The sequence below is a fragment of the Myotis daubentonii genome, chromosome 13 (assembly GCF_963259705.1).
Source record: "Myotis daubentonii chromosome 13, mMyoDau2.1, whole genome shotgun sequence".
NCBI lineage: Eukaryota > Metazoa > Chordata > Mammalia > Chiroptera > Vespertilionidae > Myotis > Myotis daubentonii.
The window spans coordinates 48,784,377-48,803,524 of NC_081852.1; the positions used below are offsets into that span (position 1 = coordinate 48,784,377).

General features: G+C 48.8%; 1 protein-coding gene across 1 annotated transcript in view; it reads left to right on the top strand.

Moving 5' to 3' along the window:
- The first annotated feature begins 3,963 nt into the window (after window positions 1-3,963).
- The window catches only part of SORCS3 (sortilin related VPS10 domain containing receptor 3), a 521,399-nt gene continuing 506,214 nt past the window's right edge, over window positions 3,964-19,148 (top strand). Inside the window, exon 1 of the mRNA XM_059661336.1 lies at window positions 3,964-5,040. Coding sequence (XP_059517319.1) covers window positions 4,414-5,040 — 627 coding nt within the window. The 5' untranslated portion in view covers window positions 3,964-4,413. The remainder of the gene's footprint in view (window positions 5,041-19,148) is intronic.

The following is a 19,148-nucleotide window of genomic DNA, read 5'->3' on the forward strand; positions in this document are numbered from 1 at the left end:
AACAGGAAGACAAAATGAAAGCACAAAGGTTCTTTAAGAAAGCCTTTAAGAAAGGATAAGCCCAGTTTTTCCTGGATCTAAGTTTTATGTGGAATTTGTCTTTAGGTTCTCATAATAAGGAGTGCTTAACATGTTCTAAAATATGAGAAATAGGCACAATTGAAATGTTTATATGTGCCAGCTCTGGGTGTTGATGGCAAGATATCTATTAGGTTATTAAGGGGTTGGAAGAGTGAGTGTGTGCATGTATTGTGTGTGCATGTATTTAATGTCAGAAGAACAGTTTTCCAAGCTGTCATTTCACTGTAATGGTTAAAAAAAGAGCCACCCTGTATAGTGTCCTATTAGTGTAATCTCATGGGTAACTTGTAGCAAACAGTTTGCTTTCTTTAGTTGTTCGTGACGGAGGAAACCTGGAAGGAAAATACATTTTCAGTGAGGTCTTCTTTGCTCTTCCAGTTGGGACTGGTGAGGGCTAAGGCTAGCTATCAACCTGTCTTTCCCAGATGAAGAAGACATTATGCCAGCAAGGCAAAGGGGAGCCCAACCCACCTTTCTCCCTCCCTTTTAAATTCCAAATAGTTACTGTAGAGCTCCCATCTTATAGCAGGAAGGAAGACAAAAAAATTGGTGATGATGATGGTGGTGGTGATAAGGCATATGGTGTCAGGTACTGTGGGATAGTGGGGACATGCCCAGGTCCAGCCCCAGCGGCCCAGAGGTTCCCAAAGGTGTGGACAGAGTTGCGAAGAATGATTTACACGGAGACAGTGTTCAGATGATCAGCATAGCTCTCTTTAGTTTCCATGGATCTTCCTGTGCCTCGCTGAGGCCACAAAGATGCAGAGGCAAGCTGAGCCTTTATTTTAAAGTCAGAGGTAAACAAGGTAGTGGTTACCATAGTTACACTGTTCTTGTGAGTATCACTTGTTTTGGCCACTTCCTGCACCTCCCTCAGCCCATTAGCTTCCCAGATAAGATCTAGGGAGCTTATAAAGTCAAACCTAATTATGCTAAGAGGACTGTGCCCTCTAAGCTGGGACTTGTTTGTGACTTTGCCAGCAGGTCAGTCTGAGGCTTAACCCTATAGCTGCTCCCCACAGGGACAGGCTACATGGAAGAGCTGGCATTTAAAACACACCATGTTGGAAATTGTGGCAGAGGGTAGATTACAGGCTTAAGGAATAGGGTAAGGAAGTGAGGCGGTGCATGGAGGCTTGGAGACCATTCTAAGAAATTTGGACGTGTTGGTTATGAAGAATTTTGAGGAGGGCAGTTCATGACATAACCTTCTTTACATTTAAAGAGACCATTCCTGCCAATAATATGGAGTTGTGTTGCCTGAAACAATAGCCACTAGTCATGGTACCATGTAGGCCAAGGGAGATCTTTCCAGATGGGACATGTTTACAAATGATGGAAGCAGAGGCTGTTTGTTGGGGGCTGTCTCTGGAAGCCTTTGGGTGGTATTTGTCCTGGTAGAGCTTTGATGAGTCACCTGAAGGCAAATGTCATTGTAGAAAGTCCAGGAGAGAGAGGCTGATGAGGAAGGGGAGACTGCAGGTATCGGGGAGAACTCTCAGAGGGGAGAAGAGGTTTGGGACTGGGAGGCTGGGGGGGGGGAGAGGGAGGGGCAGCACAGGGCTGAGGGCAGGCAGTGTTAGGCAATGGGTGAAGGAGGGAGAGACTGAAGATAGAAAGAGGAGGTGATAACTGATGGAGCAAGGCCTAGAGGATGAGTTGGAGCAGGAGACATGTGAAAATGTACCCCCGAGTCTTTTATCCATTTTTTTCCAAACCAATACTGCATAGAGACGTCTCAGCAAGTCCAGGAACTGACCTTTCCACAGGCTCTGTCCGGGTTGGGGTTCCTTCTGATGAGAGGGAGTGAGGGAACCCTCAGCCTTGCTCTTGAGAACCACTGCCCTCCTTGGGGGACTTCAGAGAGCTTTGGGGTTTGGCCCTTCTCTGAGGGCCTGGGGTCTGGAATGACGCACCCTCCTGGGTGTATGAGCCCCCGGTACTGGAGGTCTGCTGGGCAGCCCAGATAAGTATACTGTGCCACCCACCACCTCTGCCCAGAGTCCCAGCAGAGAAGCCTCACACTGCTCCTCAAGCCTCAAGCCACTGCTGGGCTGCAGCGCAGAGCCTCCCCGGCAGGGGCGCTGGGAATCCGCAGATGGCCGCTTCCCTCCCGAGTCCGGACCCTGCGCCCACCTCAGCCTGCGAAGCAGAACTTTTCTCCGTGCGGCCCATCGCCCGAGGTCTTTGGAAACCCACAGACGCCAGGACCGGCCTCATGCTGGGCTGGACGTTGCTACCAGCTTGGTTGTCCTGCCCAGCCTCCTCAGCCCCATTTGCCATTTTAGCTCCCGGTGGAAAGCGAGTTCCATGGAGTGGGACTCCCAGCACCACGGGCTGCCGCGCCCCCCCCCCGCCCCCCCCCCCCGCCGCCTCCTCCCGCCCCCCCCCCCCCAGGCTGCTCAGATTCCCCCGGAGCCTCCTCGCCTCCTCCGTTCCTCAAGCCTCCTCTGGCACATGTTAGGGGCTCTCCTCCTTTCTCCCCTGTCCCTTTGTTATCTTGCCCTCCAGCCTCCAGGTCAACTCCCTTTCTCTATATTCCCTTCCCTTCTTTTACCTTCACTCGTCTTTCTCCCTCCGCCTCCCCGTGTTTCCCTCCCTCTAGCTCCGTTTCAACGGTCACCCACAAAGGAACTCTTCGTGGAATCCCCAAGAGGAAGAGAAGAGCCTGCGGGCCATTAAGTTCACTAAGCCCCCTCGCCAATTCCTGCTCCTTTCTCAGAATATCCCCTCCTCCAGCTCCGTGCACCCCGGCCCTTTTAACCCCTAAACATCGGGGACCTTCTTGGAGGCATCAGCTGAACTGCAAGTCCCGGGTCTATAAACCACCTGGAGGTTATCCTAGAATGTAGTCCCCCCTTCCCCCTCCCCGAACTCTCCTTCTCCCTACAGGGCTTAAAGGTGCAGCTGCGCTTCTGCAGGGGGCACAGGAGGGCTGAACCCTGTAGCTGGCAGCGGGCACTGTGCAAGAACACGGAGCTCGCTGCTCTGAAACGAATCTAGGCGCCACCTCATAGGGTGCGGTGGGTGGGTGGGGGGAGTGGTGGAAAGCTTCTCTCTGAGCTTAAAAGGGTCTGAGCGAGGGTCTCTCCAGCTACCACTGGGGGCGTCCCCAGAAGAGAGCCTAGGAATGGGCTGGCAAGCTCCTGCTGCCACCGCTGGAGCCCCCCAGTTCTCTCCCTCGCCTTCTAGAGGCTTAAGGAACAACCAGTTTACCTCCTCGGGTGGCGGGGGGCCAGGGGTGCCTTGGGCGCCAGGGGTGGAGGGCTATCCTGACCCGCCAGCCTTGCTCTGTCTCGCCTTTCTGACGACTCACAGGCTCATAAATGCAAAGGCAGCCGTGCTTGATCCGAGCCTGCCCACAGCCCCAGCACACCCCTCCCGCCCCCACACCCATCGCTCACACGCACACGCACACACACGCGTGCAAATGCTCACGGACGGAGCCGAGGACCTGCGGCATACCCAGACCGCCCGGCTCAGCTAAGTACCCCCACCCTGGGGCACCCCTCGCCTCCCCACCGCCCCCTGCGCGCACGCACGCGCACAGGAGCACCCTACGCGTTCCCCGCCCAGGCGGGAGGTGCAGGCTGCGAGGGGTGGGGGCCGGGGAGCCGGAGTGGAGTCCCCCGTCCATCCCTCGCTCAGCTTCCTAGTGCTGTCTCCCCACGCGCCAGCTCTGGCTGGGCTCCCCCTTGGCTCCCGAACCGGAACAGTTGGCGCTGAAAACACTTTACTCCTCCTCCCTTGACACCCATCCTGTCCTCCCGGCGTGCCGTCTCCCCCCGCCCCCCCCCCTGCCACCCCCCCCCCCAACGGGCCGGAAGAGTAACCCCCGAAAAGCAGAAGAAGCAGCTCCTAACTCTTCACCGGGCGCAGGTTGGAGGCTGGATTTTGGAGAGACTGGATTGGGGTCTGTCACCAGCTCCTTCTTCTGGATCGGGCTTGATTTTCGTATTGTCAAAGAGGATCTGCTCATTATCTTTGAACACTCCTTTTCACAAAATTTCTGTTGGAGCTCGGTGGGGAAGATTCCGGGGGATCTTATTTTAAGGGAGAAAAATTAAAAAAGCTCCGAAGGGGCATTGATTAATTTCCCCCGGGTTTGGAATCACCCTCTGGACAAGAGAGCAAGCGATCAAGAGCGAGGAGAGGAGTGGAGAGGACCCAGGAGGCGCGCCAGCCCGAGCCACCTCCTTCGCGGCCGCCCCCTCCCCACTCCCCCGACACACACTCGCTGGCTGGCTCGCTGGCAGACGCACACCCCGCGCGCGGACCCGCACCGGCCGGCGCCACACACTCCGCGGCCCGAGCCTGGGCAGCCGCAGCGGCATGGAGTTGGCGCGCACGGAGCGCCCCGCAGGTTGGCCCGGGGCACCCCTTGCCCGGACTGGGCTCCTGCTCCTGTCGACGTGGGTCCTAGCCGGTGCCGAGATCACTTGGGGAGCTACAGGCGGTCCTGGGCGCCCCGCGGTCCCGGTTTCGCGGCGCCCGGCTCTGCTGCCTCTCTTGCCGCGGGCAGTGGCCAGCCAGTGGCCGGAGGACCTGGCTACAGCACGGAGAGGCGCCGCGCTCGGGCGCCGGCCCGGACCAGAGCCGATGCCCCAGGCAGCCGGCGGTAGTGGAGGAGATAAGCAGGAAGATGCCGGGGGGCTGTCGCCGGCAGGTGCACGGTGGGGACAGGGCATCCCGGCTCCTAGCAAATCTGGCGGCTCGAGGAGGAGTCGCCGAGCGCAGCCCCCCAGTGCCCTGGAACGCGGGGACACCCGGGCCGCTGCTTGGTCCGATGGTTCCAAGGGAAGCCGTCCTCTGGCCAAGGGGCTCCGGGAGGAGGCGAAGGCTTCGCGGGCCGGGGGCGCGGCGGCCGAAGAGCTCAGGCTGCCCAGCACCTCCTTCGCGCTGACCGGGGATTCGGCCCACAACCAAGCCATGGTGCACTGGTCAGGACACAACAGCAGCGTGAGTACCCGCCGCGGGCCGGGGATCCCACTGTCTCTCCGCAGCAAGGGAGCATGGGGGGCAGGAACGAGGGACAGATAGTTACTCGAGGGTTGGGGGGAGCACCATGACTTTTAGAGAGAACAGGTTGACCTAGCTTCCCCCACGCCCCCAACAGGTTAGTGGAGTTTGTTGGAAGATGGTGTGTGTTTGTTTATTGGTGACCCTAGGATTGGGGCAGCACGCAGGGGAGCTCCGGGAGGGTGAAGGAGCTTAAAGATGAGCAGAGGAGGGATCTGTAGTTTGGTGTACTTGGCTTGGAGTTTTCCTGTTGGGCGATTGAATTCGTAGTGAGGACACCGATTTGGGGTGGGAGCCGCTGGACAGACTGACAGATTCTAGGGACAGCCAGGTCTTCCTTCCCCTTTCTCCTCTCCAATCACTCAGAAGGGAGCCCGGGAGATGGAGGCCACTCAGACCCCTTACTCCTGCCCGCCTTAGGGTCTCTGCTCTCTGCTCCCGGCCACTTTCTCCCAGCCCTGGCGGGAAACAGGGCCAAGCCGACCCCAGCCTGGTCTCCAGGTGACACTAATTATACCCCCCCACCCCCCCAAAAAAACCTGGGCAGCTGCCCTGGAATGCTACAGGAGAGGCAGCAAGAAAGTTTAAAGCGTGAAGTGAAATTCAGCACCCATTCCCCTCACACATGCCCAAGCACACACAAGTCGCTGAGCAAATAAACTCGCCGGGGCCGAGTCGTCCCGCACTACATACAATCCGCTCGCGAGTGGAGATGGGTCCTGTGTGCTTCCAGCTCACCTCTCCACCTCCACTCTGCGGCCAGGTTCTCCGGGAAGCGGCTGTATCGAGAGGTGGCGCCCTCGAGTCCCCTCCCGTGGCTCTGAGCTCTGGATCCAGCGCTGGGCCCCGGCAGTCTGCCCCAGCAGCCGCTGCAGCCGCAGCAGAGCGGGCCCAGAGGGGTCCCTCCGCACCCAACTCCCCTGCACTCAGCGCGGTGCAGCCAAGCCCAGGAACAGCTGGGAATGGGCTCTCGGGTCGGAGAGGAACGGCCTCCCAGGATTTACCCCACTCCCCTCACTTCCGTTGCCCCCCACTTCAGCCAGTCTCACAAAAATCCTTTTCTCTGGCTCTCCGGATGGGATGGGACCCCAGCGTTGGGCAGGAGGACGGTGGATGTCTGCACAGGCAGCCTGGGGGAACTCATTGGATGGGAAAGCGCCGCCCTCCTCCCTTTGTATGTCTCTTCATGACTGGCATTAAAGATTTCCCTGCGAAAATTTCATCTTATTTTAATGGGGCCTGGCTGGGGGTGGCACAGGGGGTGAGAAGCTAATAACAGGAGAGCTGGGAGTCTGCAGAGCGCAGCACGTAGGTAATCCTGAGTGTAGATTCCCTGATTCTTAATGATACACAGCGCTGGTAGCCCAGCCTGGGTAAGGGGTGCTGGGTGGGAAGGACTTGGCAGTCCAGATCCTTGGCAGCCAGCACAGTGCGCTGCTTCATCTGCCCCTAGCAAACACCCCCATAGCTTTGGAGTGGGCAGCTGTGGATGTGGGGAGTGGGCAACATGTGCCCTTGCAGGGATGGGTGATTGAAGTCTTACAAGTTCCCAGAGGAGTGTGTGTGTGTATTCCTTCCTGGGAGAGGAGGATGGACAGGCTATCTTGAAGTAAATGTGTCCTCGGAGGAAGAGGCGATGTCCTCATGTACCTGTGACTTTATAATGAATTACACATTAAAATCACTCTTCCTGAAGAGTTTTCTTATACCTCTGCTTTTATTTTAAGGATCCATGTGTGTGTGTGTGTGTGTGTATGTGTGTGTGTGTATGTGTGTGTGTTGACAAAGCCTTGAAGATGGGACGTTAGAAAATAGTAGTTGCTTTTTGTAAATAGTAGTTAAACAAGCATAGCCTTCTCTGCCTGTCTTGTGTGCCCGTGCGCAGCAGAGGAAGTGATGGGGGATGTCTTGCCCAATGTTCCCTGGGGAAATGGCTCTTCAGTTAAAAGAGGGCCAGTGGGGCCCGGGGAGTCGACAAGCTGGCCTTGGAATTCTATAGTAACAGTGATGAGGTTTGGACAGTCCACAGGCAGTTCCCCGGGTTTATTGGTTGTGCTGGTGGCATGTCTTACCGTTCAAGCAAAAGGCAAGGTAGCACAGCTGGTGCAGGGACCCCAGGGTGCTCTCTTTCTCTGGTCCAGAGGAGGACTGGCTCTTGAGCTCCTGGGCTGGACCTGCCTCTTTTGACCACGCTTTGCAGGCAATGCCACTGAGTGAGTGAGAAAGGCTTTGCTGAGTGTTGGTCCGTGATGATCTGAGGGAATATGGGGAAACACTAGCATGACTCTGTCTTTTAGAGACTTTAAAAACATAAACCCTTGGGAGAGTAATTGGGAAACCAGTTTCTACTACCTTACCCAGTTGGTTTCTTCCTCCCCTCTCCCTGTCCTGAGGGAGTGAAAGAAGGTGCTCTAGATAAAATCCAGGTGAAGAATGATGGGGTTGATGGGCCTTCTGAAAGGTCCAAGTGGAGAGAGATGGCCCCAAGGCAGACAACTTGGGTCCCACATAAGGCTCTTTTGACAGGAAAAGAGAATTCCATCTTCTCTTCTGGCTTCAAAAGTGTTAAACATGTACTGCTCTTGGAAGGCACCAGGTTAACGTGTTCTCCTGCCAAGTGCCTTTGGTGGACCTTGTTACTTGACATGGGTTTCTTTCTATGGGAGTTTTTGGTCACTCCATATAACTGGAAATTGAACTTCGCTCTGACAGTTTGCAGTCAGGCATGCAGAGTGGGCATGCAAGGCAAGGACCTCCACCCCACCTCATGCATCCAGCATGTATCCAGGGGCTCAGTGGGCAGAAGGGTATCCTTGTCCCAGGCTTGGAACATGTATTCACTTTGGTCCCAAGAGTGGTGAGGGATGACATGGGGGCCAAGGAGGAGGTGCCCAGCAGGCTTGAGCCAGAATGCATCAGGAGGGGATGGAGTCTCGGTCCCCCTCCCCTCCCTCCGCCTTGCCCGGTTGGTTCCCCACTTATTGTTCTTGCCCTGCCAGGTGTTCTGGGAGAGAGATAAGTGGACTTGAACTTGGAACCTGAGTGATTTGCCATTCATTCTCTCTAGTTATCTCCAGCTGGGATCCTGGTGATGAATGGGTTAGAGGATGTTCCACAAACACCCAGAGAGAGCCCAGTCCCCGTGGTTTCCAGGGGAACAGAAAACCATCATTCTGCCCTTCTCCCACAAAGGAAGGAAGATACCCCCCTGCTTGGTCAGTGAGTTGGCAAATGGCCGTGGAGAGTTGTGAAGGCAACCGTCCATGTTCCATGCTCCCTCCTCCCTGGAGTAATCCTTGGTGGGGATTTCCATTCCTGGTATTGAGGTGGCAGTGCTGCCCCTCTGTAGATGGATCCCCATTCCTTTCCAGCAGCTCACTCCCAGAGCATGGATTTACAGGCTGCTGCCCCTGCAGTGTATCTGGTCAGAACCACTTGCCAGATAGTTTTCAGTTAATGTGCCCAACACTGCAGCTTGGTGAAGAGAAATGAGAGATGCTGGCAATTCTGGGTCCCTATCAGACCACCCTTCCCTGAGCATGCTGGCAGGTGGGGGCACACGGATTCTCCCAGTTGGGATTTCATACCCTTACCTAATTCAGCTGAACTGTGCTCTAAAATATTTACTCCTAATGTACAAAATAGTGACAGATTTGATCCGATTAATTGTATTCCACGCACTGAAGCATCTAATTGTAGCTCCCAAACAGATTTCTCAGATAGCTTTTGGCTGGATTGTCTAGCCTTCATTGTCTGTGCTCACAGTCCCCATGTCATAATTTCTTAATGCATTTTGCCTTCTCAGAGGCTTAATAAAGAAACCTGCCACAGAAGCCGTTCTTCGAGGGGCTGCCAAAAAGAATCTGTTTTTAATTAATATTACAGGGGAGCCATCTCAGTGGAGATGTAGCTGGGCAAGGCAGAAAGCACTAATTGCTCCTGGTCACTGTTGGTCTGGGGGAGGGGTTAAGAGGAGAGGGTTGACACAGGCTGTTTGTCTGCTCTGTGCTTCCCCTGATTGTCTAGGTTACAGCATGTTATTTGCGTCTCAGATCCTGCAGTGATTTCCAAGGTGAGCAGAAGTTGCAAACTCCTTAATTGGGAGGCCTGATCGAATGATTGCAGAAATGTAGTGGTTGGAGCTTGCTTTGGAGTTGACAAGAAAGGAATGCCAGGAAGTGGCTTCTCCAATGGGATGTAAAGGAAGGGGGGTGGTGGCCCCAGTGGCACGAAGGCTCAGGGAGCAGAAGGGAGAACTGCTGTTCCCTCGGGCTGTGTAAATCTACTATTGCCACGGAAGGAATTTAGGAACTGGAAGGAGCTGAGAGGTGCAGCATAGCCAGACAGGCTGAGCTAGGAAGATGAGTCTGAAGGCCAGGGCTTTATCCAAGGCTAGGTGTCCCTGCGGCATGTGCTTTGACTCACCTGTTGATCTCCTGCTTCCTTTGGCACCTTGGCTGGCTTGAGCCGCTTCCTGCACAGGGAAAAATGCCTAAGGATGATTTTTCCAAGCAAGTTTGGGAGAAAAGAGACCTTGTGGAGGAGGAGGTGGAAAATAGAATGCTAGTGCCTGGTGGGCCACTTTGAGTCATCAGATCTGGCACTGTGGGGTGGATGGAATTGGGCTGACCATACTTATCCCCCTTTGAACTGGAGGGTGACTGACTTTGTTGGCAGCGAGTAGAGATAAGAGAGCTCTGCCTTACATGGAGTAGGTACTCAGTCATGCTGGACCATGTGGGTAAAGGAGGATAGTCCCACGTCTCATTTAACAGAAGGCTACAAAGGATTTGGAAATTCTCATCCTTTGGGATATCCATGATTTCTTTCTCAGCCGCTTCTAACTTGACAGCTGCTATCACCAGGAGTATTTCAAGCAGTATGTCCACGTTGGAGCTGGAGTACCTTTAGCCTTTAGATTCAAATCCGAAGTCCCTTAGCTGGGCATTCAGGGCCCCTCACTGTGTATATTCTTGGTCTCTTTCTCCAGTTTTTATTTTTGACTCCTTCACTCTAGCCAAGGCAGCCCCTTCATTGTGCCAAGCCTCCTCTTGACTCCAAACCTTAGCTCTTGAGTCTCCCGCTACTGTTATTCATAGTTAGTTGGAGGTTCAAACACAGCACCTCTATGGAGCCTTCCTTAGAGGCATTTATTTCCCCTTTCCCTATGTACGTATAGAATTTATAGACTGCCTTAGCTGTGGTGGGGGTGGGGGTGGGGGTAGGGTGGGGCAGTCTAACACCATCTCTTTTTTTAAAAAAAATCTTTATTGTTTAAAGTATTACATATGTCTCCTTTTCCCCCCATTGACCTCTCCCTGGACACCCCCCCCCCAGCACATGTCCCTACCCACCTAGTGTCTGTGTCCATTGGTTATGCTTATATGCATGCATACAAGTCCTTTGGTTGATCTCTTACCACCACCCCCCCCCCCCCCCCCACCGCCACACACACACCCATCTCCTACCTTTCCTCTGAAGTTTGACAGTCTGTTGAAGGTTTTTCTGTCTCTGGATCTATTTTTGTTCATCAGTTTATGTTGTTAACTATATTCCACAAATGAGATCATGTCCTATTTATCTTTCTCCTACTGGCTTATTTCGCTTAGCATAATGCTCTCCATGTCCATCCATGTTGTTGTGAATTGTAAGAGTTCTTTCTTTTTTACAGCAGCGTAGTATTCCATTGTGTAGATGTACCACCGTTTTTTAATCCACTCATCTGCTGATGGGCACTAACACCGTCTCTTAATAGCATTGAGTTTATACACCTGGTTTATCATTCATATATGAATTTCAACATAAGATTTAGAGGCAGCTCTATCCCATGTAGTAAGATAGAAATAGGGACTAGTCAGCAGTCCTGGCTTCTTTCTTATGTACTCCAGAGATTAGATGGACTCATATAAGATATTCAACCCTTTGCTAAGTATTTCCTTTGTATGTGCCAGTGGTCTGGGCACAGGAGCTGGTAGGAGTGTGATGGAGGGAGAAGACAAACAAAGACAAGGCAATGTTTGCCTCAAGGTCCTTCCAATATGCTTTGGATATGAGATTGCTCTTATAGAAAGTAACACATGACAACAAGACAAATGCCATGGGTGATATGTGATCATTGTCAAGTGACCATTTTAGGCTATGAGTTCAGAGGAGAGAGGATCACTGTGGGAGATGCTACAGGCATCCTAGACTTGCAGAATGTCAAGGCTGGACATGCACTTAGAAACTGTCTTCATCAAATCACTCCGCACAGAGATGAGGGATATGAGGCTCAGATAGGAACACGGCATGGACTCCCTACTGGTCTTTCTTTGTGTTGCTGTCCTCTACTCACTCCCAGTTTTTTCCTTTCTACTTGGGTTTATAGACCATTTTCCTGACAAGAGTATTTATGCAATTTATTTTTCACTCAGGTGAGATATGCTGCCCATGTTATAGGTAGGATAGACTGAGGCCTAAGATGAATATACATGAAGTTAGCCAGAGAGGCTTAGAAATAGATTCTCCCTCCTGTTCCCAGGCTGTGTGCTAGGGCCCCCCTGTGTACCCACTCTGGCCCACCCACCTCCGTGGCTGCAGACAATAAATACCGAGCTTGTTAATGTTGGACAACCTGTATCTTTGTAATGGTAGTTAATGGGGGCCTCTTGTGAGTCACCTCATTATTTGCGTTAGTGAATCAAACCTGGTTGCATCATCAGGAACATTTTGCTCATTTATTTTGATCAGTGTAGTTTGGGTTTAATTATTTATGGAAATACTATTTTTTATAGTACATTAATGTGCAATAGTAAATTAAAAAAAACTAATGGTGTCTAAGAGCTTAAGGATTGCATGAATAGCTGTCTACTATTAACTCATTGATGGCGAGCAGAGGAAGCCATCCCTTCTGGGCTGATATGAGAGGGACCCAGGGCATGGTGGGGCCAGCCATGCAGGGCTGTTGGTCAGTATAACTGTGCCCAGTTACTTGGCACACACTGTAAGAGAACCTAGTTTAGGGGAAGAGCTGTCTCTGTCTTTTTAAAAAATATCTTTTTTATTGACTTTAGAGAGAGAGGAAGGGAGAGGGATAGAGAGACAGAAATATTGATGAGAGAGAAACATTGATCAGCTGCCTCCTGCATGCCTCCTACTCGGGATTGAACCTGCAACCCAGGTATGTGCCCCGACCGGGAATTGAACTGTGGCTTCCTGATTCAATCACTGAGCAACACCAGCTGGGCTGCCTCTTTTTCTTAATAGCTGTGTGACATCAGGCAAGTTGTCACCCTTTTTAGCTATTTTTTATCTACAAAAACAAGGTGAAGATAATACCTCTCACATTGGGCTGTTGTAAGGATTAAATAAGACACATAGCAGAGGGCTTAAAAGAAGTGTTTGATCTGAAGCAAGCCTTTCAGATACTTTCAGTTGGTTTTGTTTTTATTTTTATATTGGAAGGGGCTTTTCTGTCATTTTCAGATGGAAACATTGAAGCACAGGAAGGAGGGACTTGCCTAAAGTTTCTCAGTGAGATGTTCATTTCAACCCGCTCCCATAGTCCATGGCCTCAGTCAGATGTGTCGTTGTGATATCTGTCTTCTGTGTGGTCCTGACATACACAGTGAATGAAATTGAGGAATGAATGGCTGGGGACCTGGCTTCTTGAAACTCATACTTAGAATTTGTAATAGAAATGGTTTGAATCAGATGGTTAGAAACAGGTTAAAGATTACACTAATTCACAACTAATAAGTTGAATATTTTTCCAGGATTTCATGGAGTGGAGGGTTGAGAAAGGTATTCAGAAAGATGAATTTTAACATAACATAGCTTCCCTTGGCTTGGACATCTATGATTATCCTTTATAGTGAATCATAGAAGACTTCTTGAAGAAGTGAAATGTGTAGGTTTAAGAAAATAGGAGAACTGGGCTGCTGGGCTGGTTGGTAAGCAGAGCCTATAGTGCCCAAGACTCAACGTCAAGGTCATGGGATGGACCTGACAGTCCAGGTTTGCTTCTCCTCTCAATCTCCTAACTGCTTTGTGCCTGATGCAAAATGGGGATATCTGTTGCTGGAACTATCTGCAGACTACTTGCTGTCTCTTTTCCAAAATTACCATATTGGCCCAAACCATCCATATCTTGTAGTTACCCATCAAGTTACAGACTTGAATTCCCTTTTTGTCTGTATTCTATGCACCAAAAAATGGGGCCTGAGATTCCTACACAGACACTGGAGGGACTGTTGTCCTGGGAAATAAAGGAAAATAAATAAGATGAAATAGTAGAAGAATGCTGCATGAGAAATTGTCCCAAAGGAGAGAAGAGCAGCAGCAGCCTGCAGTTACATCGTGTAAGGGGTCCTTTGGTGACCGAGAGATTAATAATTGATTGAAAACAAAGTAGTGAGTCCTGAGTGTTGATCATTCAGCCTCTTCCTGCAGAAACAAGGAAATGGATGCCTTGCACAAATATTCCGCAGTCCATTCAACCCATGGATGACTCAACTAAGAATCTAGAAATAAATTCAGCCAGAGGTGATGCTCAGGCTTGCTTCTCCCATCTCTTCTGCATTTTCTGCCTCTGTGCTTCTCACTTTTTTTGTGTGCATGGTGGTCAGTCAATAGAAGCTTATTGATTTGAATGACATAAACACTTTCTTAAATACTTAAGACTGCCTGAGTGAAGAATGAATGTCTTGGGGTTGAGGAAGTGTCCGGCCTCCTCTGGCTGCCTTCAGGCCTAGGGTCTGCAACCCTGGGACATCACAGTTGTCTGTCACTGGATCTCAGGTCCCACATGCCTGACTCAGTACTCTTAAGGTCTTTTTGGCATCTATGGTGAGGTAGGCACTTTCTTTTCACTGCCAGATGGCTAGAATCAGGTTAAAGATTACGCTGATATATAAGAAATGGGCTTTTTCTTTTTAAAATCTGTTCTCAGTGGGAGATGGAGAACAATTACTGAGGTGAACATTTTTTTTTTCAGGGCTTGAAAAGTGGCTCAAGCTGCTATATCCAAACATGGTTAAACATAGTGGGGGAGCTTATCTACAAGAGTTTTGAGCCCATAAGAAACTTGTTTTCCAGGTGTAAAGGAAGGGTATCTTTAGAGGCGAAAGACTTGATCATATCACTGGGTTTCTTTCAGTGCCATTCATGCTTGAAAGTAAACTTTTGACTGAAAGATTTCTGAAAACTCTGAAATGTCTTTTCTGTTATGAGACGGCTCCCAAGCAACAGTGACTTTGAGCAGGTCTCTGAGTCTTAGTTTCATTGTCTATAAAATGGGGATGATTACTGAGCTTATAGGGTTGTTTAGAATCTTAGAGATTATGACTACCCATAAAAGGACTAGTGTAGTGGGCTATTGTATTGGTTAAGAATGTTAGTTCTCATTATCTGCCTAGATAGGAAGTAGGGCAGGTTGAATGTCTAGACATCGGTAGCAGATAAAATGGTAGTCTGCCATATTCCCTTAGCCCTTGCCGTTTCTCTGCATGTTGGCCTGATTTCTAACCACCAGCACCAGGGCCTTTTTGCCCACTGAAGCTTGATTTGATCACCCAAGGCACAGGCTGGAAGTGTCAGAAATTAATTCCCATCAAGGAGTAGGGAGAAGCCACCTATCAATGACTAGCGGAAGTTGGATGAATACCCCAGCTCCCTTATGTCTGAGGCTGATTTTCTACACTGTCTTCCAGAGTCTCCAGTGGGATGACACCCCAGTTGCCCACTGTGGTAATTTGCTTGCTTTATTGGCAGCCCTTTCCATCTACTCCCTTATCAGTATTTCTTGGTATTGCCTCCCAAATAAACTACTTGACTTGTAAATATCTTTATACGTGTGTGTATATATTTATATATGTAAAGAGATTCCTTACTGTAAGGAACTGGCTGACATTGTTATGGAGGCTGAAGAGTCCACAATCTGTAGTTGGCAAGCTGGAAACTCAATATTGCTGATGGTGTAGTTTATGTTTGAGTCTGAGTCTGAGGCAGGAGAAGACCAGTGCCCCAGTTTGAAGACAGTGATGCAGAAAGGAAGAATTATTTCTTACTCAGCCTTTTTGTTCTAGTCGAGCTTCAATGGATTGGATGAGGTCCATCCACATTGGGTAATCTGCTCTACTCAATCTACTGATTCAAATCTGAATCTCATCCAGAAATAGCCTCACAGACACACCTGCAATAACGTTGGACCAAATATCTGGGCACCTATGGCCAGGGTCAGAATTTCCCTCATACTTAAAAAAAAATCCTACTTAGGGCCATACCATGGCATGTATTAGTAATGGAGAGGGAGATGGCATCACTGACTCTGGTGCTGAGAAGGTCCTCCTTTAGTGTGGCACCATCCTGAAGAAAGGAGCCCAGTTCATGGTTATATTGAGTGGCAGAAACATGGTGTTGAGGCTTTGAGAAGACATACCCCTTCAAATTAGTCTTCACTGTCATTTCTCAGGGCTAAGGAGCTCCACCTTACCCCAAGGCGTGCACTTAGTCTTCTCAATACACAGAGGGTCCTTAAAATTGGGACCTCTACCTCCTGGCAGGTGATATCCTGACTAGGAATAGGGTACAATTCCTGTTTTTCTTAAACTTTGTTTTGGCAGGGAGCAGCTGAGCTTACAGTTCATCAGTGAAGGTCATCATGACAGGCTGGGAAGAATATGAGCCTGAGAGTTGGGATCTCTAGACTTGGGTACATTACAATCTTCAGCAAGTCATCCTTTCTTAGGTGTAGGTGAATAAAGACCCTCTCAGGTGTAGCAGCTTATATGTATATGAATTAGAGATTTTTTTTAAAAAATGGGTGCATTAGTAAGGAGAGGGTCTTGAATGATGATAAAAAATGTAAAATGCTTCTTTCAAGAGTTCATACATTTGTTCTATCCCAAGTATATGTGCATTCTCTTGTTGTTGTTGTTCTTCTTCTCCTTCTCCTTCTTTTTCTCCTCCTCCTCCTCCTCTTCCTCCTCCTCCTCCTGCTTAGTATGATGCTAACTTATTTGAATTTTCTAATTCAGTTTCTTTATCTACAAAATTTAAGAGTTGCATAAATTGATGCAAGCCCATCTCACCATAAATTAGATGTGATATGAGGTCAATCATTTTTTATGTGTGAAATGGGGGCATTCCTATTTGTTCCCTTTATGTCGCAGTTAAATAATGAGATGCTGCACTTGGAAGCAATTTGAAAAGAATGCTTTTCAAAGTGGTATAAACAGGGGGAGCTGTGAACTCGGTGTTAATTCACCTTACCTCTCCTTTGTTCCTTCAGTGGCTGGAGGTCTTTCCACAACAGATTTGAGACCATGTTACGACATCCACCTTCTTTTGCCTGCATCCACTTTCATTGTACATCCAGGAATAATGTACAATTTATTTCAAGTCACATCTTTTATAATAAAAGTCTCAGATGGCAGTGTAGAATGGATGTTTAAGGAAAACATTTGTTTCAGGACTTGACCTATATTGATTGCTCTGATTTCTTCCTTTGAGATAATATGAAGTATTGGGGAGCATCTACTATATGACTGGTGATGCACGCTGTGAACAAAGCATATGATACACTCTGGACACCCACAAAGCTTAAAGTCTTGTGTGTGGGAAACACATATTAGATAAACATTGCTGAGAACAATGTGAGATAATTTAAAATATGTGCCAATTTGAGCATACTTAGGAAATACATTAAATGCAATCAAGATCACAGTGAATGAAGACTAATAGAATGTTTAAATGTTATGGTTGTGTTTATTATTTACAACAAAACCCAGTAGCATGGTAGGAAATAGATCTAATCCTCATGACTAAACCTGTGTTGTTTGGTGAGGAGTCTTCTGAGGTTGGAGATCAAATCGATCATCTCATGTCCTGATAGTTGGTATGAATTCTGCCATCTTAGTTTGGGCTCATTTTCTTGTACAGCTTTTTGTTTTTGGCCATAGTATTGAGATATTCCAACTTCTTAATTGTATTATTATTGAATATTCTAATTCATACTGATTCCTTTGTAGGCTGGCTTCCCTGTTGTCATCTCGATACATCTACTTATTCTACTCCTGGGGGTAATACCTCTGTTTGTTGGATTCATTTTTTCTTATTTGGGGCTGATTTTCATTTTTCTGTGTTACATCCTCAAGTATTCTTTTTCAGAGAGTGTGTGGGAATGCTTATTCCAATGTCCTGTTATACATATTGGTAGATTCCTTTTAACTCTCAAAAGTTCCTGGTTTGGATGATAGATAATATAGTCACCCATTGCTTCAGCAATCATTTTTTTTTCATTCTTGGTATCTCTAAAATTTATTTTGCTCTCACATTGGCTTGAAGGTTCATATGTACATAGTAATCTAGGGTCAAAAAATGTTCCCTTACTTAGATTATTTGCTGGATTGCATCCTCTGCTGTTTTGGGATTATATGTGCCTCCCCTCCCACTCAGGAACTGATGGGGATGAGGAAAAGGAGCTGCCTGCTGTGGGACAACTGTGGCTTTGTTCATATTAGTGATGTAGAGCCCTTTAAGGAGTCCCGATGCATTACAACCAGATTCATACCAACTGGCAGTCTGATGAGGGGCACTAAACCCTCTACAGAGCAATTTGCTGTAGAGACTTATTATCTGAATACCTTTAACATAATACTCTAAAAAAGGGGCAGTTTTAGCTACCTTTTACTTTACAAATTAAAAACATATTTTAAAAACTTCATCAGTATTAAGCAGGTATTTGTGTTGTGCCCTCTATGTGTCAGATGCTGCTGAGCTCTGAATATATAATGGTGAGCAGTTCTCTGAAGGGGAAGTTCATGATACTATCATAGACTGCCCCTGGGACATTTAATGGAGAGGGCAGAGAGGCAGAAGCAGATGAGCTGAGCTCTCAGAGGTCCTCAGGGTCAATGAGGTGAAGAGGAGAGGGCAGAGTGTTCCGGTCACACAGCTTCTGGGGCATGAGGGAGCAAGATATCTAAAAGGGACAAAAAGGACAGGGTGGCTGGAGCAGATGACTCATGGGCTAGGGGCTGGTGAGAGATGAAGCTAGACAAGCAGGGATGGGTAGGACCTTACGAGCCCAGGGGAAGGAGTTTCTTCTTTAGCCTAAGAGCCAAGGGGTAAGCCACTGGAGGGTTTAACATAGGAGAGTGATACAATTCAATTGGCATTAAAAAACCACTCTGACCACCCTGTGGTTTGGAGGAAGAATAGGATGGATGCTTGGAGACCAGCCTGCTGCTGTAGCTAAAGATGATGGTGGTTTAGGTGGTGGTGGTAGGATTGGGTGGGAAGGAGCCAACTGAAGAAATATTTAGCAGATGTAGTCGATGGTGTTGGCTCCTTTGTATAATTCTTCACACCTCCCCATAACTCCCTTTGCTTTCCTAGTGCCTTTTGGGTTTGGCCTCGTGACTTGCTTTGGCCAGTAGGAAAGGTGCCAGTTCTAAGCTTACTTAGCAAGAAGCACTGTGTATCTGCCTGCTGTGTTGAGCCTCTGCAGTGGCTGTGAGAAAAACACCCAGGCTAGCCGACTGCTCCTGTGAGGATAATGAGTGACAAATCACATGTAGCTACTCTGAGCCTAGATCAGCCGAGCCGAACCTAGCCATGAGCAGCAGAACTGCCCACCTGAGCCCAGCTGTATCACCCAACCTTCAGCTGCCCTGTACATTTCTGAGAATAAATGATTGTTGTGAAAATAAGGGGTTGAGATTTGAGTGGTTTGTTCTGAAGAAAAAGCTAACTGATAGAGTAGGTAAAACCAACAGAATTTGATAGATTGGATGTAGAAGATTTGTGAGGTCATAACTACGATGTAAAGTGAGGCTCACCTGTATTTCAAGGTCATTAGCCTCATCCATGCTCAGGGCTATCGTTAGGTGTGTCTTTTTGGTGGTTTCCTGCCACTTACCTTGCTTTACAATTCATGGCTTTCTTTTCTGGAGCTGAATGAGGTAGGTTGGCTACAGGGTCCAAAATAATTTATCTTCAACTTTTTATTTCTCACTCTCTTTTCAGCAGCCTAATCGGATTCCAGCAGAGCATTTGAGCTGAGTGGT